This window comes from Meleagris gallopavo, chromosome 5 (assembly GCF_905368555.1).
Source record: "Meleagris gallopavo chromosome 5, MGAL_WU_HG_1.1, whole genome shotgun sequence".
NCBI lineage: Eukaryota > Metazoa > Chordata > Aves > Galliformes > Phasianidae > Meleagris > Meleagris gallopavo.
The window spans coordinates 38,786,506-38,809,116 of record NC_139408.1 but is presented as its reverse complement, the minus strand read 5'-3'; the positions used below and the strand labels follow the sequence as shown (position 1 = coordinate 38,809,116).

Sequence of the window (22,611 nt, the reverse complement as noted above, 5' to 3'; positions counted from 1 at the left end):
ACACCTCTGTTGTAATGGTTTTCCCATTATATTGATCTGTCCAATTGCTACACCGGTGATATTCAAAGCAGAGTTAAGATCCTTTCTTCTGGCTCGTCAGGCAGAGAGTTGGAGTCTCCTTGAGGAATTCAGTTCCCTTGTGAGTTTGCTAGACTTGAGAGACTGGATCTAGGCTGGAGCTCTCCATACGCAGCACTGTGTCCCCTCTGTCCCAAGGCTACGGGGCTCCAGGAGCCCATGTGAGCAGGGCAGGGCTTTGGGTGCTGCCAGAGCTGTCTTCTGTGGCCCTGCCACTGGGCTGCCTCATGGATAGAAAGAGCCCTGGGAGTTGCAGCTGAGCTGAGGCATGGTGCTGTGCTTCCTGCCAAGGATGGATGGTGGTGCTCTGAAGTAGAGAGCCTCCAATCTGCTTGCACTGGGTCAGGATGCATCTGGGTTGGGATCCAGGCCACTGTCTGTAGCAGGGCATGAGATAAGATTGCCATAGTTGTTATTCCAGAGCAGAGCAAGGGTTTCAGTGACGCTGGTGCTTCTGTGGTCTTTGCATCCTTCGGCAACTCCTGTCCATGGGGCTGCTCTTCTTTCCTGGGTTCTGCTATGCTCCTTGAGTCCTTGCTTGCTTGTACTCCTTTGAGTTTCCCTCATGCTCCCTTGGGCTAAATTAAATGCGCCATTTACTTTTATCTGAGCAATAAAGAGAAGTTCATTGCATCATAGAAACATTTGAGTTGGAGGAGATTCTAAAAGGCTATCTAGCCCAACTCTCTCCATTGAACAGGGATATCTACAGCTGATCAGGTTGCTCAGAGCCCTATCCAGCTTCACCTTGACTGTCTCTAGGGATGGGGCACCAATCACACTTATGGACGACCTGTTCCGAAACCTTTACTAACCTTACTGTAAAAACCTTCTTCCTTTTACCCAGTCTAAACATCCCCTTTGAGTTTGAAACCATTTCCCTTTGTCCTATCATCACAGACCCTGCTAAAGAGTTTGTCCCCTTCTTTCTTACACCCCCTTTAGATACTGACAGGCAGCTCTCAGGTCTTCCCGGAGCCTTTTCCTCTCTAAGTTAGGAGTCCTGAACGCGTCTGACTAAGCTGGTTTCCACTCTGTGTACCACCACCTTCACAGAATTCAGCCGTTAATTACCCTGAAATGACAGAGGCTCTTTGCGACGCCGGACCGCCACCTGCCCGCAGCGGTGGCCGAGGGGCAGCTCGGCGCGGTACCGCCCGGCCGGGGGGGGCGCGGGGGCACGGCGGGGGGCGGAGGGCGGGCGGCTCCGCTCTGTTGCGGGCTCCGCTTCGCTGCCGGCCCCGCTGCGTGCGGAGCGGACCTCGGGCTGCAGGGACGGGGGCAGGCTCCCCGGGCGGGCTCTTCCCCGCCCCGCTATGGAGAGCGGGATGCTGTCTCGCACGCAGCAGGAGCTGATCCGGGAGAGCTGGCGGCGGGTGAGCGGCAGCCCGGTGCAGCACGGCGTCGTCCTCTTCTCCAGGTGAGCGGGGGCTCGGAAGCAGCGTGGCTCCGCGCCCGGGGTACTCGGCCCAGAGGAGCGGATCCCCGGGGCGGCGGGTGGTGCGGGGCTGCCCCGCGCGGTGCCCCGCGTTGCGGCCGGGCGGGAGCTCGCGGAGCCGCGCCGAACTCTGCCGAGCGCATCTCAGCGTCTTCCCTACGGGCTGCGACGGGACTCCGAATGGAGCCAACAAAGAGAGAAGATGGGGCCTCTCTCCCGCCGTTGCAGGTTGTTCGATCTGGACCCTGACCTGTTGCCCCTTTTCCAGTACAACTGCAAGCAGTTTGCCAGCCCCCAGGAGTGCCTGGCCTCTCCCGAGTTCCTGGATCACATCCGAAAGGTGAGAGGGGTCGGGGCAACCCGCCGGTGGGTTCGGGACTGCCAGGAATCGATGGGAGCGCACGGGAAGGCTGCTCTGTCCCCGAGACGGGGAGGGAGCGGTGCTGAGGCTGCCTCGCAGGAGCTCACGCACAGGAAGGATTGGGCATTACGCAGCACAGCCCTTGGGAGCAGCCCTGCTGGGACAGAGTGCAGCCTGTGCTGCCTTCGTAACCCTGTAACCTCCATCTTCAAACCAGCCTTTATAACCTCCATCTTTAAAGCAGCGGAGCGCCTGCTCGCCTGGCCTTGTTCCTTGTGAGAGGCTCTTTTCCTGATAGCTGCAGGCTTTCTGCTATTTCCCTGCCACTGCTTACTGAACAAGCGATGTCCATCTTTATTTCTGCTCTTATTGCTTTAAGCTGAAATAGCTCTTTGCTCTAGTTGGAGATAATTTCCCTCTTGAAATTATACAGTTCTACCACCTCTTGCCTTTGCTGGGCTAACCATGCCCAGGCTTTAATCTCTCCTAACTTGTTCTGTCTGCTCCCTTCATCCCTCATTAACTCTGTTCTGTTTCCACATGACTCTTCATCCCTCTGGGAGCCCACTGCCATTTGTGCACTGCCAGAGCAGATCTCCTGGCTGGGCTCTCCCCCCCCCCCCCCCGCCTCCAAATACTTTGGCCTACCTTAGAATTGTCTCCTATGCTGTTGCGCTATCCTGGCAGCTTCCAGAGGTTCCACTCTCTCCTCCAAGAAGGAAGGCCAACAGCTCCTCTGCTGTGCTGGGAGGTGATGGTAGCTGCTGGGCTGAGCAGGGTGAACTAGAGGGGCTGGCCTTGTACAAATGTGGTGCAGCTGCTGTGCTCCCCCAGGTGATGCTGGTGATTGATGCAGCTGTCAGCCACCTGGAGGACTTGCCCTGCCTGGAAGAATACCTCTGCAACCTCGGCAAGAAGCATCAGGCAGTTGGTGTGAAGGTTGAGTCCTTCTCGGTGAGGTGTACTCTCCCATCCCACTGTGGCTGTTTGTGCAACCCTTGACGGTTCCAATTCTGCACCCTGTGCTGGGTGCAGCTGGCTGGGGAGGAGGCTGGTAGCTCAGCACAGCCCTGAGCCACTGGAGATGTTGGCATGGCCTGGGAAGCCCTTGAGCTCCCCTTGTTTTGTGCCTGGAGAGTAAGGGCAGAGGGGAACAAAGCATTTCTGGGACTGTTTGGATTGTAGAAGAGGAAGCTCAGGGGAGGCCTTATCGCTCTCTGCAACTCCCTGAACAAGTGACAAGGTGGAGGTCAGCCTCATCTCCCAGGTTATGGCAATAGGATGAAAGGGAATGGCCTCAAGTTGTGCCGGGGAGACTGAAGCTGGATATTAGGAAATATTTCTCCTCCCAAAAGAGTGGTCAGGCACTGGAAATGGGCTGCCCATTCCAGGTGGGAAGTGGTGGAGTCACCGTCCCTGGAGGTGTTCAAGAAGCATGTAGATGTCACACTTAGGGATATGGTGGTATTGGGTTGATGGCCAGACTAGGTGATCTTAGTGGTCTTTTCTAACCTTAACAACTCTGTGATTCTATGATTTCCCATTTGGAGAGAGCGATGGCTTGGTGCACCATTGTCTCTCACCCAAAAGTGTGCAGGAATGAGGGAAAGGATCTGCCTGTTGTTCCCCAGCACTGAGTTGACACTTCCCTGTTTGCATTGCAGACAGTTGGCGAGTCCTTGCTGTACATGTTGGAGAAGTGCCTAGGTGCTGCCTTCAGCCCGGATGTGCGGGAGGCCTGGATCAAACTCTATAGTGCGGTGGTGAAAGCCATGCAGCGCGGCTGGGAAGTCCTCCCAGAGGGGGACTAGCCCTAGGCCTGGCCCTCTACAGGACAAGCACTCTCCCTCTCTGCCTCTCTCTACCTGTCTGTCTCTATGCACCAGCCCACCTTCTCCAGCCACATGTACTTTGTGATCTCACCTTGCTTTGATGCTGCCATGTCCCTGCAGTTCCTGGTGGCCACAGGGTATCTCTCTGTAGCCCAGAGTATCCATCAGGTTCCTGTGTGCCAGCGCCTGTAGCTGTGCTTTGGTCGTCTGCTGGCTCCCTACCCTCCTCTTGCTGCCCATCCTCATAAGATGGCTGCTGACGAGGGCCCCTCAAGCCCCACAGTGAGCTCTCATCCTGCACTCTTCACCCAGCATCACCCTGGGCAGTGATCTTGGTGCTCCTTTGCCCTTCTCCTGTGCGAGGCTGGTCGCAGTATAGCGTGTTCCCTGCAAATGTTTCCAGTGGTGGGAGATCACATTAATACCAAGGTAAGGCTGCTCTCAGTGATGTATGCTGCTGCCCAGAAGGGTTCCTTTTGACTTGCTCAGTTGATTTTGTGAGAGCTGGCTGAAGTGCACCAGCAGCAGTGACTATTTAATGTTTTGTATTGAGAAGAATAAAGCAAATACAAGAAATCATCTTAAAATAACAATGAAAGTTGCAATCATGTCATGGCAACGGCTTCTAGAAATGATTCTGGCTCTTGGCCAGGGGAAACATGCCTGTAATTTTTCTGCTTATGAGGGTAGGACCTGGAGTGCTTCCTATCTGCACACAGTGCCCATCAGCAGAGCTTCCTCCCCTTGCAGAAATAACTCTGCCATGCCTGAGACACAGCTACCATGGAGGGGAGAAGGCACACTGCTAGCACTGAGCAGCAGGGCTGTGTTAGGGTAGGAATACAGTACCTGCCAGGAAGCTTTCAGGGGAATGGCTGGGAGGTAGAACCCACATGCTCCAAGGGAGCTGAACATGATCTCTATGGAGAAGGTCATCTTTAAGGGAAGTCATCCCAGGGTAAGGACAAGGAACAAGCGCTCATCTGCAGCCAGTGCCCTTTTTCACTTCTCCTTCAGAGCAGAAGCCCGGTGTTCAGGGCTGTGATTGTCCCTCCTGTGCTCATCTATCCTCCCTCTGGGCAGGAGGGCAATCCATGAGATGTGTCGCTATTCCTGTCCCCTGCCCTGTGGTGCTGGTGGCTGTGCTGAGCACACAGCAAGGACTCTGTGAGGAGTGGTGTCAGGGCAGAGCCATATGGGCTGTGCACTCTATCCTCCCTGAGATACCAGGCTGTGCTCTTGCAGTCTGGTACAGGGCAGGAGGGGCAGGGAATGGGGCAGTTCCTGCTACAGCCCTGATCTGGGGCATCAGCACCAGGGGCAGGAATGTTCTGAACCTGCGTGGCACATAGGCAGGTGTGTGAGGGATGGAGTGTGTGGTACTGCAAGAAATGGTTCCCTTGTCCTTTAGCTTCCATTCCTTTTTTGTGACATGTTTTGTGTAATTCCAAGGGGAAACAAAATAGTCTGTGTGCCTCTTACACCCAGCTGTACTGTTTAATAAAGAACAATCGAGAGTCTCTGCCCTTTTGGGTGCCTGTTTATTTTGAGACGCCTAAGCAAGCTTGACAAAGGATGACAGAGGGGTTTGCTGGGCTAGATTTAAATGTTCCAGTTTTTCACCTAATCTGACACCCCTTGCCCTGTACCAGCCTTTCTGATGTAACACCACTGGATGCTCCTCTTCCCCCTGCACCTTTTCTGCTCCTGCATCTTCCCCTTTACCCCTGGGCTTCCAGCCCAGATAGCTCTTCCAGTTGCTGCCACAATGCCACAGGCTGGATACAAAAGGGACAGCCATGCTTGCCTTTGGAGATGGTCTGTAGCTGGACAGAGAGTGACAATGGCTGTCACTACCAGGCAGGAGTAACGCGCAGAGGTGATGACTGCAGGCAGCAGGTGGGTGAAGTCATTTTATTCAAGGCACGGTCATAGCGATAAATAACAAGAAGGTACAGACCTCTGGCACATTCCTACAGTGTGGCAAACAAGGGCAATCCAAGCCTGAGCTCCACAGGACTCAGTGCCACTCGCAGGCACTTGTGTCCCCCCAGAAAGGGAGCATCAAGTCATTGGATAGGGCCACCAGTATCTTACCCGCCCCAAGATGAGTGGCTGCAGGACACCAGTGTAGGGAGCTGGGAGCCCCCCCCAGCGTCTCTTCTGGTTGCCACAGCCACCACTTGGGCATGTAGAAGCCAGGGAGCAGCAGGGCTGCCAGCCTTGAGAGCTGAAACCTCCAACTCACTGCTGGGTGTACCCCCACTCCCAACAGCTTCAGTAATGCTGGGCAGGGGAAGTGGCACAGGGCACACCTGCAATGCTGTTCACTGGGGTCAGACTCCTCCATCACCCCTGGGATAGCAAGGACTGGGGCAGGGCACCCTCCCAGAAGTGCAATGCAAATGCGAGTCCCCCTAGCAGGGGAAAGACCCAGATGAGCTCTCTCACATCCCACGTAAGGTCTTGGGCACCATCCATGGGCAGGCACCAATTCAGCCCCTACTTCTACAGCACTGCACCAAAGTGGGGAGAAACTGCCTGAGCACTGCCCCATTCCTGGACAACTGGCACTACAGGAGGATGACTGACTCATGGGAAGAGGCAGGATTTCAAGAGCCCCACCTCTGCATTTTCAGAAGGTAGCAGATGCGTCCCCCACTGGCACCATAACCATTCTGCTATCAGCTGCCTGCTGTGGCTTTACCCCAGCAGAAAACCACCCAGGCACAGCAGAGCTGTGTGCGCTCACCCTGTGGGAGCGAGGCTGGGGGTGCAGTACCTGCTCCTGCATCCAGGGCCCAAAAAGCCCAGGGATGCTGCCTGGCAGGAGCAGGTGTGCACACACCCAGTGCAGCAGCATTCGTGCTCCAGAGGCTCCTGGACAAGCCAGGGTGTGCTGCCAGACCCCTGTTGCTATTACAATGGGATGGAGCTGGGGTCCCCACAGGCAGTCCCAAGGGGAGCGTGGGGAGCGTGGGCAGCAAGAGTAGGAGGATGGGAGCCACCAGTGAAAGGCAGCTGTTGTTATGGCCACAAAATACACTTGTCCCTGAAGTCCTGAGGGCACAAGCACACTGCAGCAGCAGAGGGAGGGCACAAAGAGGGCAGGCCCTGCCAGGACAGTGCTCTCAGCACGACATGGGTTGGGGACAGGACCCAGGGCCATGAGAGGCAGCAGGATGGCTGCAGCAATGGGTGGGCAAGCTAAGTTTTGTCATGGCTGAGGGGATGTGTGACCATAGAAACCTCCCTCCTCCCCTTGCAGTAGTCTTTCAGGGAGACCTTACCCCAAACCCCTGCAACCTCTCTTCCCCATCCTAGACTGGATGAGGCAGATGGGGCTGTGGGGGTGCAGGGTGGCCAAGCCTGTCTGCAGTGGCAAGGCCACACTGCCTTGCATGGGCTGAGGTCCCTCCCTCACATAAGTCCTGATGCCCCCCTGCTCCAAAATCAGCCATGTGTGGGTCCATCAGTGAGGTGGGTGCCCACTGGCATTGGCTCTCACCCTGGGAGCAAGATGCTCACTGGTAGCGGGGCTGGCTCTCCATCACAGGGCCGGTCCTGTACTCGCCTTCCACTGTCTCCAGCTCTGTCTCAAAGTTTTGCAGACCACAGTCCTCCCCATCCTCTGCCAGCTCCAGGTGGTTGCCCATGGTGCCATAAGACTGGTGTGCCGGGGAAGCTGCCGGTGTCAGGCTCAGCTCGGGCTCCTGCAGCACTGTGGCCACAAAGAGCTGCCCCAGGGGCAGTGAGGTCAGGGATCAGAGGCTGAATGCAAGGGATGTTGTCCCAGGCTGGGAGTGAGTTGGGGGCCCACAGCAGAGTCAGGGAGAGGTACTCACATTGGAGTTGGGAGTGGAGGAGACGCTGCTCCGCTCGGCATCAGTGAAGGTACCCTCGGACTGATCAGACATCTGCAGAGGGGAGACAGGAGGAAGCCGCACAGGGGCAAAGGGAAAATTCTTTGGGACACTCCAGCGAGAGCAATATCCTTCACCGAGGCTGGGTCCAAATCCCAGCAAAAATAGGATTCATCCAACTGGGCTAGAAATGCTGGCTATGACCCTCCTAACCACAGCACCACATAGTGCTGATGTCCGGAAATGGGGAGCTCCTCCATGGGTACCAAAGAGCTGACTGCCAGGACCAGGACCAATCCCTGCCCTTGTTCTGATCTGACTATACTGGAAATGCACCCAAGCAAAGCACAGAGTGGGAGATGGGAAACAGCTGCCCATGCTCACCTGGTAGCTGGATGGTTTCCGTGGCTGTAGCTTCTTCAAGCAGAGGCCAAAGAAGGAGAAGACAATGCAGGAGAGGAGGACCACAAAGGTAAAGAGGGTGACAGGGCGGGTGGGACCTAGGGCAGAGACATGAGGTCAACACGCAAGCCTCGAAGGACCTGCTGTACACCTAGCTGAGCCTCAGGCTGGTGTATGATGGGGGTGCTCTGAGCTCTCATCCCCCTCTTCCAAGCATTAACTGATACTCCTGGATCTTTCAGGTCTTCAGCATGTCTTCCCACCCCACTTCCCACCCCCTACATTGTGTCTAACTCAGAGGTGACACCACCATCCCTCAAGGGTGCAGCTCATCGCCCAGAACTTGCGACCCTGAGAAGTGGCAAGGGGCAGTTCCAAGCTGTCAATACCAAGGCGCAGGACGGAGAAGAAGAGCAGCCAGAACATGCAGAGGATGGGGGCCACCACAACTTGGCTGATGGCAGCGACATGGAGCCGCTGGTTCAGCTTGGTGGGGATGTACACATAGTAGATGTTGTATCGGTCCACCATGTGTTTGAGCAGCATGTAGAGCAAACCTGTTGGAAAGACAGGGGATCTCTGGTGGCCGTTCCTTCCTTTCATGGGAAGTCTCCACACTGCTACTGATAGCTGGGACAAGCTGGTCTCAGCATGGATGGGAAGACAGTGGGGCCATACTCACCAAAGGGGACAATGATGGGGCAGGTGATGCTGTAGGTCATGACAACAGAGAAGATGCAGCAGGTCCACGCATACTCCAACCCAAACTGGAACTGGTAAGCTTGGCTCTGAGACATAACCAACAACACTGTTACTGCCTTTGCCTCTCCAGGTGCACAGGATCACTTGTATATTCAGAATAAACCGGGGCCATGTACCCGCTTGATGTGGAGCCGCTCGGGCTCTGACTTGGCGAGGCAGAGCCGGGCGGTATAGACAAGGAGGCCAGGGATGCGCAGCAGCTCCATGGCTGTCCCAATCAGGCTGGAGGTGACAACGTAGTTGACGAAGAAAGCGCCATTGTCTGGGAGGAAAACACACCTGCCCCATGGACAGGGAGGTTGAGAAGGCGGCAGAGTTGGCGCTGGGCTCTGCTCTGCAGGCTCTCAAGTTTTGGGGAGAAGGCCTTTACTCACTGGAACTTGATGTCGGCCTGGTCCAGAAAGTGGGTGTCAAAAAGCCAACGGAAGAAGAGGTCCAAGCTGGGGGATACAAAGGGGCAGCTCAGAAGGGGGACACAGAGCCGTGTGGGGGACATATAGCCTGCACCTGCCTTGCCTTGCCCTGGGCTCAGATCACACTTACTGGAGCCAAGATTATGCAGATACCTGACCTGGTCTTCTGGGATCTGCTGAAGGACTTAACACAAGACAGGCACCAACAGCACCTCAAGCTAGTTGTAGCAGCCTGGAACAGATCTTCACCTACTCTATGGGGTATTTTCTGTCTGTGCCGATCTGGGTGTAGCTTGGCATCACTAAAGCACGAGCCTTTTCCTTCCCAGGGACAGCCATGTGTCATCTGTGATGGAAGCCCTCAGCCCTCTCAGGCTCGCAGGGAGAAGACAACCCCAGTGTGATGCCCAAGCTGCAGGCTGGTCTGTACCTGGTCAGTCCCAGTGAGGGCAAGATGATGACCATGAACACCAGGAAGAAGAAACACTTGTGCATGGTAAGCTGGTTCTCACTTGACCTGGGGAAAGGGGAGAAAAAGACAACTTTGCACTCCTTGTGAGTGATGATAGAATCACCAAGGTTGGAAAAGACCCACAGGATCACCCAGTCCAACCATCCACCTATCACAAATAGTTCTCACTAAACCATGTCCCTTATCACAACATCCAAATGTTCCTTGAACACCTCCAGGGTCGGTGACTCCATCACCTCCCTGGGCAGCCCATTCCAGTGCCTGACCACTCTTTCAGAGAAGTAGTATTTCCTAACGTCCAGCCTGAATCTCCCCTGATGCAGTTTGAAGCCATTCCCTCTAGTCCTATCACTGGTTACACAAGAGAAGAGGCCGACCTCCAGCTCACTACAACCTCCCTTCAGGAAGTTATAGAGAGCAATAACGTCTCCTCTGAGCCTTCTCTTTTCCAGACTGAACAATCCCAGCTCCTTCAGCCGCTCCTCATAAGGCCTGTGCTCCAGACCCCTCACCAGCTTTTTGTCCTTCTTTGAACCCGCTCCAGGGCCTCAATGTCTTTCTTGCAGTGAGGGGCCCAAAACTGGACACAGACACAGCCTCACCAGATCTGTGTGCAGGGAGACAATCATTTCCCTGTTCCCGCTAGCAACGCTGTTTCTGATGCAAGCCAGGATGCCATTGGCCTTCTCAGCCACCTGGGCACACTGCTGGCTCACGTTCAGCCCAGCATCAATCAATCAATATCCCCAGGTCCATTTCCTCTACACAGTCTTCCAGCCACTCTGCCCCCAGCCTGTAGCATTGGCAGGGGTTGTTGTGGTCAAAGTGCAGGACCTGGCATTTGGCCTTGTTGAACCTCATCCCATTGGCTTCAGCCCAACGATCCAGCCTGTTCAGATCCCTCTGCAGGGCCTTGCTACTCCCAGGCAGATCGACACTTCCAGCCAACTTGGTGTCATCTGCAAACTTACTGAGGGTGCACTCAATGCCCTCATCCAGGTCATTGATAAAGATATTGAAGAGGACAGGCCCCAGCAACGACCCCTGAGGAACACCACTCATGATGATGCTACTGGGGCTTCTCTCATTCAGCACAGCCCTGAGCGGTCCTAGAGGAGCATGGGGTCTCCTTACCTTGTCCAGTGTGACTCAAAGAAGGCCGAGTAGTAGACGAGGAATGGCAGGAAGACTGAGAAGGCCCAGAGTAGCAGCGTGGGGAAGAACTGGGTAACAACTGGGTTCTGCAGGAGGAGAGATGGTGGACACCCTCTTAGGACTCTGCCAGCTCAAGGGAGCAACAAGCTGTGCCTGCCTACACTGCCACTGCTCCAACATGTTGCAGGCAGCTCCCTGGACAGGTGTACATGGAGCAGCCCTTCTATGAGCAGGGACATGTTCCAGGACGCAAGAGATTGAGGACAGCCAAAGGCATCACAAAAATACACTAAGTTCCCATGCTCTTCCAACAGCTACCATGTCAATAAGCAGGAAAGCAATGTGCTGCCAGCAGCTTCTGACATCTCCTGGAGCTCTTCCCACCCCTTTTCTCCTGCATGGACACCAACTTGCCCTTCCCTGTGGACATAGGCACCAAAGCTCAGGCTTAGGGCTGTGTTCCAGGGACTACCTTGAGACTTTCCACAGGTCGTGTGACATTGAACATGTCCATGGTGTTGACGATGATGGCCGGTGTGGTGAGGAAGAAGAGGAGGATGAAGAGGCAGATATTAAGGAGAATGAATCGCACCCACCAGGATGTGCCACGGACTGACAAGTTCTCCCTATGAGAGGAAAATATAACTTGGATGCGGTGCAGAGGAAACACTGTGTGTCTTGGGTCTTCTGTCTCAGTCCTCCAGTGCTTTGTGCCCTGCTCCCCACACCAACCACCCCATAGCCCTTACTCTAAGCCTACCATCGCTCTCCTTCCTATGCTGCATCACAGATAAAGAGCTCCCAGGATCTGAGTATGACTACAGTGAGGCCTGTGCTACAAGGATGCCTTGGAATAAGGCTAGAGAAGCCACAGCCTAGCAATCATCCCAAATCTTATCTGATCCTGCAACCTATGGAGCGATTGTTCCAGTTACCATTGGTAACTTCAGCTATGACCACAGGAAGGTTCTTTAGCCCCTGTTACCCTGGGAAGGTGCTCTACAGCTATGGATATGGTTTCCCCTTCCCAACTGCTGGCCCTTCCTCTCTCCATTCCTCCCACCCTGGCAGCTCACCAGATGATATCACTGGGTGCTGGAGCGTAGCGCACACCCCACTGGTGTGACTTGACCACGGTGGTCACGGAGGACTGCTGGGGATGCTTCCGGCAGTGGATGTGGCTGTAATCCTTCAAAATCCTGCAGGAGGAAGCCCAGAGACAGGTCCAAACCATGGATTCAGAATCCTCCCTGCTTCTCATGAGTCTTTCCCCGCAGCTCCAGGCAGGCAGAGACAGACGGGTTGCCTGGATTTGGCTGGAGGAGCTGTCAAAGTGCCCCCCTGCTGTCCCCAGAGATGGTGGCCCCATCCCGCACCACCACCAGGCTGTGGGCCATGCTCACACCAGCAGGCCCCAGGGACACTCACACAGCTGTCATACGCTCATCCTGGAAGGTGACAAAGGCCATGTCAAGCCGCTTCAGCGTGATGCGGTTGCGTTCAGCATTGAACTCATCTGTGAGCTTCTCCTCCAGTTCTCCATAGTACTGCTCAGCATCCACCTGTGGGAGCAGCCAGGGCTGGGGCATGGGCAAGCTACCGTGCTGCCTGCAGTTCTACCCATACTGGGACCACGTTGACTGCAGCCCAATCCTTTGCTTCCTACCTGCTCAAAACCACAGAAGCGACAGCAGAAGATCCGGGCACAAGGGTGGGTTTTGATCATGATCTTTCCCTCTTTCTGTGCCTTGGTGGTGAAATAAAGCCGGCCCTTCATTGCCTTACGCCTGCCAGGAAACAGACAGGACAGTTGTTCTGCCTCCATCAGACAGACAGGTACAGGATCCCCATGTACTCACCTCTCTACATCCAGTTTCATCAGCTTGCGCACATCAAAACAGAACTGTACGTTGGTGACAGTGCAGCTGGGATAGGCCTCACTGTGGGTACATGGACATGGTGGCACCAGAGGACAGTGACAGGGATTGAGACAAACTTCCCTCTCCTCCCTAGGGAAGCCCAGGTAGGATGGGGACATCCTGCTGACATGAGGCTACTCACTGGAAGTGCTTAATGATAAGTGAAGGGTCTGTGATCTCCATGGGAATGCGAGTAACCATCAGTGTCCGGGCAACCTAGGGAAGGAGAAGAGACAGAGGATGGGGCTGGGATCCATGGACCATTCATTTGCTATCTTGTTCAGCCCAGATTGCAGTTTGTGGTCATATCTTCTGCAGTACAGAAAGGGAAGGGATTTACACTAAGGGAAAAGGCTCAGACACTATTGTGCACTTAGGTGGAGGCACAAGGAGTTGCAGAACCCACAGCCTTTGTCCCTTGCTGGCCTCCGGCATGCTGCAGGAACAGGAGAGCCTGTGGGCAACTGCCAGTCCCAGGGCCTTAGCTTCAGGGCTTGGCTGGACAGCCAGCTTCTGACAGCTAGAGCTAGAGCTCCAGTCTCTGCGACAAGACAGCAGAACATTTGCCTCCAGGCTGCCAGACTTTCTCCAGAAGCAGGAGAAAAATGACCTTGTCTTTCCATGTCTATCCAGGTCTGACCTGCTTCTAAAGCTTCCTTTACGTACAGCAGAGCACATCTAGAGTTGTCCATCTGAGCTGAAAAAGGCAGGGATGGTGGCTGTGGGGAGGACACTGCTCACCTTTTCATTCTCTCTGTATTCCAGGTGGATTGAGTGGTGAGCCATGCACAGGATGGTGAGGATGAAATAGATGAGTGCAAAGATGCTGTGCAGCCACAGGAGACGATCTCTGGAGAAGGAGAGAACTGCATCAGCTCACGCTGCAGCAAATGGATCAGCATGGTGTTTAGCACCCTGCCATAGCCACCCAGCCAACCAGCAGAACCCTCTGAGCCTGCTGCCAGTGCTGGAGACCTAAGCCAAGAACGCATACAGACACACAGCCTCCCACATGTGCTGTGCTGCTCACGTAGGCCAGGCCCCAGACCGATGCACTGCTGCAAGCACATCTGAGTCCTTGCAGCACTGCAGCTGCACATGCAGCTGCCCAATGCCAGAGCTACGTACTGTGTTGGGATGTTGGCGATGGTGGTCCGGCCAAAGTGAGTGGGGTTGTGTCCTGCAGGAGAAGAGGACAAGCAGGAGTTTATGAGAATCTGGTGCAGAGAGCATCTTCATGCTTGCAGGGCAAACGATGCCTGTGGGCCCTCTTTGCTCCTCCTGTTCTCCCATCTCCCAGGTCCCCAGTAAGCACCCACCATCCTGAAGAACCATAACTGATGGAAGGGTCTTATCGCCCTCTAACCCAAAAGTGCAGTGCTTGTGCCACCCTGAAGCTGGGATGCACCTACCTAGGAGGTCCCCCGAGAAGTTGACAGGCAGGATGACAGCCACGGAGAGCACACAAACCAGCATCAGCAGGACCAGGAGGTGCCGCTGGAAGGAGAGGTAGGTGGTGGCGTCGACCCCACACTTGCTCTGAATTTCCTCATCCCTGGGAGAGAGCAGTGGGGGTGAGTGCTGGGGATGTCACCACCACCACTGTCACCACCACTGTGGTCTGCTGTCACCATACCCACTCTGGGGACACTAGGGCTCACAATGGAGCTGCTCTAGCTCCACAGAGTCCTTGAAAACTCATGGCATTCTGTCTGCAGCATGTGGGATTTGAGCACAGAGGCAACGGGCCCTCAGGCTGCCATCCCATTGTAAAACTGGATCCTGCTGGGATTGCTGAAGCCCTGTCCTTTGGAGCAGGAACCTGGGGTCAGCAGAGCAGTGGAGGACGGAGAAAGAGGAGCCTCTGCTCTCTCCCCTGGGGGGCACTTCAGCAGAGCTCTCCTCCACTGCTCTAGCTCTTGGACCACCACCCAGAGGGACCAGCTCCCTACAGCATGACCACAACACTGACAGTACACACTTACTTCATCTGGTAGATAGAAAGGAGCCAGGAGCAGAATCCCTGGAAGGGGAGAGAGACAAGATGAGGTAAGGGCCACCACCCCCAGAGCCCTAATATGGAGCTGACCCTGCGGACTCTAGGGGCTCTATCTCCTTGTCTTTGTCCCCTTTCTATGGGGGTTTACAATGACCTTGAATGCAAGGAGCTGCAGGCAGAACCTTGTGGGATGCCCTCCTTTCCCCTCCTGTGAGAGCTGATCCTGCTCCTCCTCTCCTCTCCATAGCTTTACCCAAGGTAAAATTACTCCTCACTGAACACAGACACAAGTGACTCTACATAGATCTCCTGCCACACCCTGCTTTCAAGTATTTCATTTACTACTGCCAATATATGTTGGCCTCACAAGCTCTCTGGCAGATTTCCTGTTTCTAAGTGTCTGAAAAATAATTTAAGTACTTGTTTTTAAGATTTCTACAAATGTTCCTACAAACTCCTCTTACCCCTTCCCTGGAATGCATTTTACACCTAACCTGGCAGAGTTTACATTTTCCTCATTTGGGAACTGCTTAACTTTTAAAAGGTGCCTTTTTACATCTATAAATCTTTCTTAATCTGCTTTTTAGCCATGCTAGCTTTCCTTTTGTTTTTTTTTTCTCTCTTATTTTTGATGAGTAATATACATCTGCACACAATATCCAGTATGATGCCTTTAAATAGTTATCCTGCCACCTGCAATTATTTTGCTCTTTTACTTTCCCTGCCTAGTTATTTTTTTTTTATAAGTTCATTTTTTTAATAGCTAACAGTAATTGATTTTTGAACTTTTGTTATCAAAAGAGGGAAAGAGGCAGCAAAATGTGTTGGACTGTGCTTGTTCCTAGTGTAGCCCGTTTTGTGCCAAATGCCGAGAGGAGAAAAAGGCACATTTGCAGCAATGGCAGAGTAGAAGTGAGGGCATCTGGCAGTCAGTGCCCTGGGCATCTCAAAGTGGTTTTGCTGAGAATTCCAAGAGCAGCTGCAGACTGCCTCTGCCGTAGCTGCTGTGTACTTACCACATCCTTATTGTCGACATCTAGGGGGCTGCTCTCTGATGGGGACTTCTCCTTCTCACTCTGCTCCCCATAGAACAGTGATGTCAAACTTTGGATGGATGAAAAAAAAAAAAGAAGTGAGTGAGGCACAGGAGAGGCTGCAGAAAAGAGAGGGAGAGCACCCAGGGAAACGACACCGAGATTTTCCTCAGCAGCCCAGCTGCTGCACTGTTCAGGCAGCGCATCCTGCCCGAATGGCACTGAGAGCCATGTTACCACATGCCCCATGACATCACTTTTCCTGCAGCAGACAATGTCTGTTCTCCCCCCAGCCAGGAGCGCTGGCCTCGTAGCCAGGTCATCACCTCTGGCCTGGACAAAACAGCAGCACCCTAAGGACTCCTCTATGGGCTGCACCACAGCCCCATTAGAGAGGCTGGAGCCAATCACCAGCAGTAGCCTTGTGGTTTGCTCACCTATCATTGTCCATCAGTAGCGCCAGGCGCCCATAGTCCCAAGCTGCTTTCCGAAGGCAGGAGAAGATCAGGAGAAGAACCTGGAGGAGGAAGGAAGGAACAGCGAAGGGTTTTGCCACAGGATCTCACCATCTCCCTTCTTCCTGTTTTCCTGCTGATGGGCTCACATAAAACACTCCTCAAGCCAGATTGCTCTTGTTCCGCAACCTCACACTGCTGCTGCAGGTAACAGCACAGACACTGACACAGCACAAGTGGCCTCTGAAGCCTGAAGCCTTGAGTGTATGTGCACCATGAGAGACCCCTGAAGTTGGATTATTTCCCACTGGGGCAGCAATCCCCGAGGTGCTGGTGACCGCTGCTTCTGCTCAAGCATCATCTGCTACCCACCACAAAGTGTGCAAGGCTCTTGGCCACCAGAGCTGCATGACCAAAGCAGCAGGGTGCACCAGCACACACTCACATACACGTGCAGCTGTCACCACATCTGTAACACACACCCATGCTCACAACCACCACATCCACAGCCTTCCCTGTAGCCCCAGGTGAAGCTCACTGTGGGCCTTGGCTGAGCATCATTAGTCGGATGGGCAGAAAAAGTCCCCATGTGCACAGAGGTTCAGTCCCATTCCCACCACATCTGCAAAGCACCAACCTGCAGCACCACGGGAGGACATTTACCAGATGTATCTTTGGCTACCCAAATACCAACACAACAAGGACTGTCCCACAGAATCAGAGGAAAGGGCTGGAAGGACCTCACAGCTACTTAGCCCACACAGATCATAGTAACAGGACGTTACAGGGACCCAAACATCTTCTGGTTGACCTCCTTTCTCAAGGAGATTGTCTCCAGCATGGGTGAGATGTGGCAACAAGGTTTCTTTTAGGACACAGCTATTCCTGGTCTCCCAGGGGTGCATCCTTTTAGGGGTTGGGACACAGCAAACTGAGTTTCCAGCCCTGACCCCCATGCTCTCCCAGGAGTCTGTGGACACGGCATCCTCCTGGTCTGCTCACCAGCCAGAGGATGAAGTTGATGGCGAGCACAGTGGGCACGCCACCAAATGGCAGCCCTTGCAGGACGGTGCTGCGTGAGCGGGCACTGAAGCATTGCTCCTCAGTGGTGTTCACCAGGGTGTCCAGGAAGCTGAGTATGTCCAGTGAGGTGGGGCCAGCCCCGTCCAGCGCTGGTTCCACCGAGTACACGTTCTCCATTGGTGCTGTCACAGGGCCTCACCCTGCAACACAGGGCCAGGGTGAGGATAAAGCAGCTGCTGCTTGAAAAAGGGTCATGGCTCCCCTGGTCCTTCACAGAGGTTGGGAGCTTGCTAAGGGCAGGGAGGGGATGAAGCTAGGTGCTGATCTTGCAATTTCATAGAATTATAGAATCATTAAGGTTGGAAAAGATCTCTAAGATCATCTAGTCCAACCCTTACTACCATGACCACTAAACCATGTAACTCAATGCCATATCTCCACAGTTCTTGATCACCTCCAGGGAGAGCCATTTCCCCAGTCCTACTAGCTACCAGGAAAGGGCTGTGGCACACAGGGCAGAGGAGGGTTGACAAAGTCTCACAGCTACCTCATATTCTTTTCCTTACCCGCATTAAAGCCCATGCTATTTGGTTGTCTCTATCATACCTGAGACAGGTCTTCTCACCACCTCTCCACTCAGTCTCGGAAGCTGAGTTCAGCCATGGCCACTCTGTTGCAGTCAGCAGGTAAGAACGAGGACTCAAAGCATTTGCTTGAGTTTCTGAGAAAAAGAAATTATGATGTTAGCAAGGGGGCTGCTGGGGTTGCCCTTCATTAATTCCTGTCAGCCAAAGCTACTGCTTGTGGGACATAGTCCAGGCCTCCCTTCTCCGACATCATGGTCTGCATGATTTGAGTGTCATGGGACCACCCTTCCATTTTCCCACCAGAGCAGGATTACTCCTTCCAAGACCTCCTCCACTTCCTCTGGGAGCTGATGGTGCAGGCTACAGTCACTGCCAGTAGGAAATGCTTAAAGGCCATTAACAGTCAAAGCTGTGTCTTACTTCCAAACCTTTTCTACTACTGTGCTTTGGAGGAGAGGATCCTCTCCAAATCCATGGTGCTTGGGAACCCTGTGAACAAACATTCTCCAGAAGCCAGTGTAAAATAGCATGATCATTATTAACAGGGATACCGCAGACTTATGCACCAGGATGGTGCCAAATGGCTGCTGAAGCACAGGAGGAGAGGGTCAAAAACCTCTCTGTTTAGGGACAGACAGGTTACCAACATGAGGAGGAAACAGCCAGACAAAACATTGTATTTGGAGGCCTTGAGCAACCAAAAGTAATTTTGAAGTTGATCCTGCCCTGAGCAGAGGCTTTTATCAGATGATGTCCAACGGGTCCCTTCCAACCTTGGCTATTTTGCATCTCTACTCTTGGGCACTTGTGCTCCTGACAAGGTGACCTTCTCGCCTGCCTGGAATTTCTAAGGAGTTAAATGAGTTCCTTGTCCTGCAGACACGCTAAGCAGAGATACTGCAACCACAACCTGTGAGGCCATGTGAAACCTTACTGCACCCACTCACATGGACTCTGCGAGCTTTGTATTTTTGCCTACATTGCAGATAGAGACCATTTTGCAGCCCCTACAGCCACTCAGCCCCAGCTGATCACTGATGCAGGATGCTCCTCACCCACATGGACAGGACAGACGAAGAAGAGCAGGAGCCACAAACTGATTAAGCAGCAAAGGAGGATGCAAAGGCAGCCGCACCTCAAGAGACCTGGCTATACAAAGTGTTTACGGCATTTTTTCCCATCAAAACCAAACAGGACAAAGTCTGCTTCAACACCAAAGGAAATCTGATTGAGAGGTCCTTAGGGATCACAGGGAGAGCACACTCAAAATACCTCAGCTTAGAAAGGGGATCTTCCTGTGCTCTACAAGGATTTGCTTTTGTTGAGAAACATTTACTGCAGATGTGTCAGTGTGACAGATGGGAGACTACAGGAGCATGCGCATCTACGTGCACTGCTGTAGCCTCAGTCTTTCCCTCTTAGATCACTCAGCTTAAGTTCCTCTTGGACGTGCACAGCCATATATATGCACTGACATGGCCAGTTCATGGCATCTGGAGACACATCAGCCCCAGCTGGGGGTGCGACGGGACAAACAAGCAGCAGCCATTTGGTTCCAGCCTGGCTGCCTCTTGCTCACTGTGAGACCACCAGAGCCTGTGACTGGGGTCAGCCCTTTCCTACAGAGATGTTCTCAATCTGTTCTTTCCATGTGCACGTCTTCCTCCCTCCCCTCCCCATGTAAACAGCAGAGCCATCACCATCTGGCATTTCCAGCTGCTAAATAATTCATTGCCTTTTTGTTAACACAGAGAAAGTGTCTCTGGCCGAGGGAGCTGTTGGACCTTCAGCAAATAATCAAGGAGACTCTTCGCAACCTCTGAGTCCCTTCTGCCACCAGCACTCCAGCACCCAGCAGTAGGATCCTGCAGTTTGTTTCTAGGTTCTGTGCCCACATCCATAGGGGGAATGCATTGCTGCAAGATGACAGGGTGAGAGGATCGGTGTGAGTTGGCTTCTCCTATCAAGTCATTCTTGCTGCCATCTTCCACTAATAGCAGGCTGTATTTGCTGTCACTCCAATCCTTCCTGCCTGCAGGCTTCCCAAATGCAAGCCTTCACCTACACAGTGCTGCCAGTCCCTGTTTCTCCACCCAGCAGTACTTCTTAAATGTCAGTCTTCTTGCACAGAGACAATTAAGGAGCAAGAGAGGCCTAAAACCACCAGGGCGGCTCTGTCCCCCCTCTCTTGAGCACGTCCTGCTCCAAAGAAGCCATCCCATCATGCTCAGTCTTGTAACATAGTGCTTGTAGCAAATCACATCTCCTCTGAAGATGATCTCAAGCTCGCTTTCCTACCTTTTCATCAGTTCCCTCAGCCTCAGATTCCCAAACCAGTGCCATTTCGGACCATTTTTTCCATCTAATCCCAACTCTTATGGTTCTCTTAGGAGAACTTCTGCAAATCGCATAGCAGCAGCACTACCAGAAACTGCTGGAAACAACCAGATAGGTAACTTGCATAGCAACAGCGCATGCACAAAAATGGCAAGAGAAGATTTCTGCTCCTGTGCACAGCCTGAGCCCAGACCTGTAGGACATGAGCAACCTCCCTCCAGAGCAGAGATTCCCATAGCAAGAGGTTGCATGGGTACAGTAAGTCAGATAGACAGCTGCCGCCAAAAGACCTAAAGCCACATTTTCACATCAGTTTATGAGATAATGCAGTACTTTGCAATACTCTGTTACCAGCACAGAGAAGTCCAACCAAGTGCACATAATCAGCAGAGCAGTTCCTATTTGCTGCCACACAGCTGCAGGGAAGCTTCCTGCCATTGTGCTTTTCCTGACTTTATAGGGCAGCAGAGGAAATGATGTTGTGAACAACAGAGCCAGGTGAGTGTATTCATATCCAGGGGTGCTGTAAGAGCTCCCTGTTAGCGGTGCATGGCCAGTGTCAGTCACAGCCAGGCATCCCTCTGGGCAGGCACTGTCCCTAGCAGTGACAGTGACAGCCACGTGAGGAAATGCAGAACAGGCAGGGCTGCAGCTGGGAAAATGAAGCAGTAACAGACAGGCAGGAATCACAATACATGCCTAGCCCATCAAGATCTTACAAGATATATGCTAATACAGGGCTAGGAAATGTGCAAGTGACAGAAAAGCACTTGCTCCTCCCCTTGCAATGGCTGTTAATGGGCAGTGCATTTATCAGACTGACTGTTCAAAATGATTTGTTGGATGATTTCTATGAACCATTTGCAGTGTGTGAGGTTTGCCTTAAATAATCAGTGCCCTGATTGCTTTGTTTATAGATCAGTATCTGCTTCTCCTCTCTGGTTGGGCAGGCACTAATCCAGAAAATCAGATTTCCAATTAAAAATCAAACATTTATTTTTTGTAGACACAATTTTATAAAATTTGTCTTTCCCTTTAAACATTCTGACAGCAAACTCATTTGTTAGGGCATTAAGGGAAAGCCGGAGTAGCAAAACACCAAAACAAAGCTTTGGGAGAGCTCAGATAACTAAGCTAGGCTTCTCCAAGTGCCAGTGCTCACTCAGCCTCCACATGCTGCTTGGGCAGGATGGACTCACTAGTTTTTGTGGCAGGTCAGCAGCTGTGGCATGGGACTGGGACCTGCTTCTGGTCAGCAGGGAAGCCAAGCTATAAAGCCAGATATTTGCTTGCCCGATGTTTCCTGGAAGGCTATCATTCCACTACATGAGTGCTTCTCTTCCTTCCCAAGGAGCCATGCCCAGGCTGCAAGAGGGGAAAATGAGGACCGATGTAACAGGAAAATCAGGTCCATGCCCTTCTGTGTCCCCGGCCATGCACCTCCAGCACCTGGCCTTGGCTAGCAGTGAGTGGGGCAGGGTAGGAAACATAAGCCACTGCCACTGACTCAGCACAGCAAAAGGCTAGGGCTTGGAAGTCTGATCCAGGCCCTGCACTGAGCTCAGTGCAGCCTGACCAAGGCACAAGTAGCAGCACCAAAGGGCATGGTGACCTCTCTGTCCCTGCAGCTCGATGTACAGCAGAACAGGCATCTCGCATACCACATCCAGCCCTGAGTGGGCATGATATTGAGGACACCATCCCCAGGGCACTGCCTTCAGGACAGAGCTCTCAGTAGTGAAATTGAAGAAGGTGTTACTTATGCCAAAGCATTTTGCTCTGCTAAGGCCATGGTACAGGCAATTCCCCAGCAGAAGGCTTCTGTCCAGTCACCATCAGGACAGATACTGGGTCAGAGAACATGTACCAGCTCTGTCCTATTAGCCTGCTGGAAAACAGACAGCCAACAGGGAGAAACATGCCAGGAACAGCAACCTGCCCTGCTGATCAAACCCTGGAGTCAGTAAAGTGTGGAAACAAACGACCACCTGGCAGCAGCTGATGACTCCTATCAGGCATAACCACCTGCTCAGAGACTCATTTTGTTAACACTAAGCAAGACATGACTGCACAGAGAGGTGACAAGGACCCAGCAGCTGATGTCCTCATACATCCCTGCAGTGGCCCTCCTCAACCGCTGCTAACCAGCTGTCCCACCAACAGGTATCATCTCATCTCCAACACCCACCAACACCAGCAAGGCTGACAAGTGCTGCTCTTATTTGATATCAGAGGCTGAAGAAAGCGCCTGGAGGCAGACGGCTGCTTCCCCTATGAGGGTGACCATGCCGACATAGAGCAGGGTGCCATGCCAGCACAGAGAAAAGTGCTGCCTCCTCTGGGATAAACTCTACACCTTGGAAACATGGGCATGGCTGCTCGCAATTTCTGTACAAGCCCACTGCAGGTCACATCTGCTGTTCACACCAGCAGAAAGTGCCAGAAGCACTGTGGGCTCCGGAAATGAGGAAAAGGGAAGGT

General features: G+C 53.2%; 2 protein-coding genes across 5 annotated transcripts in view; one reads left to right on the top strand and one right to left on the bottom strand.

Annotated features, from left to right (window-relative positions):
• The first annotated feature begins 1,293 nt into the window (after positions 1 to 1,293).
• Positions 1,294 to 5,229, top strand: NGB (neuroglobin). Its single transcript, XM_085225388.1, has 4 exons — positions 1,294 to 1,498; positions 1,745 to 1,856; positions 2,712 to 2,831; positions 3,542 to 5,229. The coding sequence occupies exons 1-4, from the start codon at positions 1,395 to 1,397 to the stop codon at positions 3,686 to 3,688; spliced, it is 483 nt and encodes a 160-aa protein (XP_085081514.1). The 5' UTR covers positions 1,294 to 1,394; the 3' UTR covers positions 3,689 to 5,229.
• A 2-nt stretch (positions 5,230 to 5,231) lies between these two features.
• The window catches only part of TMEM63C (transmembrane protein 63C), a 28,203-nt gene continuing 10,823 nt past the window's right edge, over positions 5,232 to 22,611 (bottom strand). For 2 of the 4 annotated variants that reach the window (XM_019615771.3, XM_085225385.1), the window contains exons 2-24: positions 17,813 to 17,927; positions 17,186 to 17,406; positions 16,166 to 16,245; positions 15,711 to 15,798; positions 14,681 to 14,718; positions 14,108 to 14,250; positions 13,824 to 13,875; positions 13,437 to 13,545; positions 12,838 to 12,911; positions 12,636 to 12,716; positions 12,443 to 12,563; positions 12,205 to 12,338; positions 11,853 to 11,975; positions 11,249 to 11,402; positions 10,756 to 10,862; positions 9,580 to 9,666; positions 9,111 to 9,176; positions 8,853 to 9,015; positions 8,657 to 8,762; positions 8,364 to 8,531; positions 7,957 to 8,072; positions 7,555 to 7,626; positions 5,610 to 7,446 (exon numbers count right to left, since the gene is read on the bottom strand). In XM_019615771.3, coding sequence (XP_019471316.2) covers positions 7,234 to 7,446; positions 7,555 to 7,626; positions 7,957 to 8,072; positions 8,364 to 8,531; positions 8,657 to 8,762; positions 8,853 to 9,015; positions 9,111 to 9,176; positions 9,580 to 9,666; positions 10,756 to 10,862; positions 11,249 to 11,402; positions 11,853 to 11,975; positions 12,205 to 12,338; positions 12,443 to 12,563; positions 12,636 to 12,716; positions 12,838 to 12,911; positions 13,437 to 13,545; positions 13,824 to 13,875; positions 14,108 to 14,250; positions 14,681 to 14,718; positions 15,711 to 15,798; positions 16,166 to 16,245; positions 17,186 to 17,383 — 2,493 coding nt within the window. In that variant the 5' untranslated portion in view covers positions 17,384 to 17,406; positions 17,813 to 17,927 and the 3' untranslated portion in view covers positions 5,610 to 7,233. Of the gene's footprint in view, positions 5,536 to 5,609; positions 7,447 to 7,554; positions 7,627 to 7,956; positions 8,073 to 8,363; positions 8,532 to 8,656; positions 8,763 to 8,852; positions 9,016 to 9,110; positions 9,177 to 9,579; positions 9,667 to 10,755; positions 10,863 to 11,248; positions 11,403 to 11,852; positions 11,976 to 12,204; positions 12,339 to 12,442; positions 12,564 to 12,635; positions 12,717 to 12,837; positions 12,912 to 13,436; positions 13,546 to 13,823; positions 13,876 to 14,107; positions 14,251 to 14,680; positions 14,719 to 15,710; positions 15,799 to 16,165; positions 16,246 to 17,185; positions 17,407 to 17,812; positions 17,928 to 22,611 lie in introns of those variants that run through there. The other 2 variants (XM_085225386.1, XM_085225387.1) reach the window with 2 other exon arrangements.

Excerpts from the sequence above, each read along its gene's own strand:
- NGB (XM_085225388.1), top strand. The coding sequence starts at position 1,395 with ATGGAGAGCGGGATGCTGTCTCGCACGCAGCAGGAGCTGATCCGGGAG. Across the intron at positions 1,857-2,711 it reads TCCTGGATCACATCCGAAAG|GTGATGCTGGTGATTGATGC; the intron begins GTGAGAGGGGTC and ends GTGCTCCCCCAG. Across the intron at positions 2,832-3,541 it reads TGAAGGTTGAGTCCTTCTCG|ACAGTTGGCGAGTCCTTGCT; the intron begins GTGAGGTGTACT and ends TTTGCATTGCAG.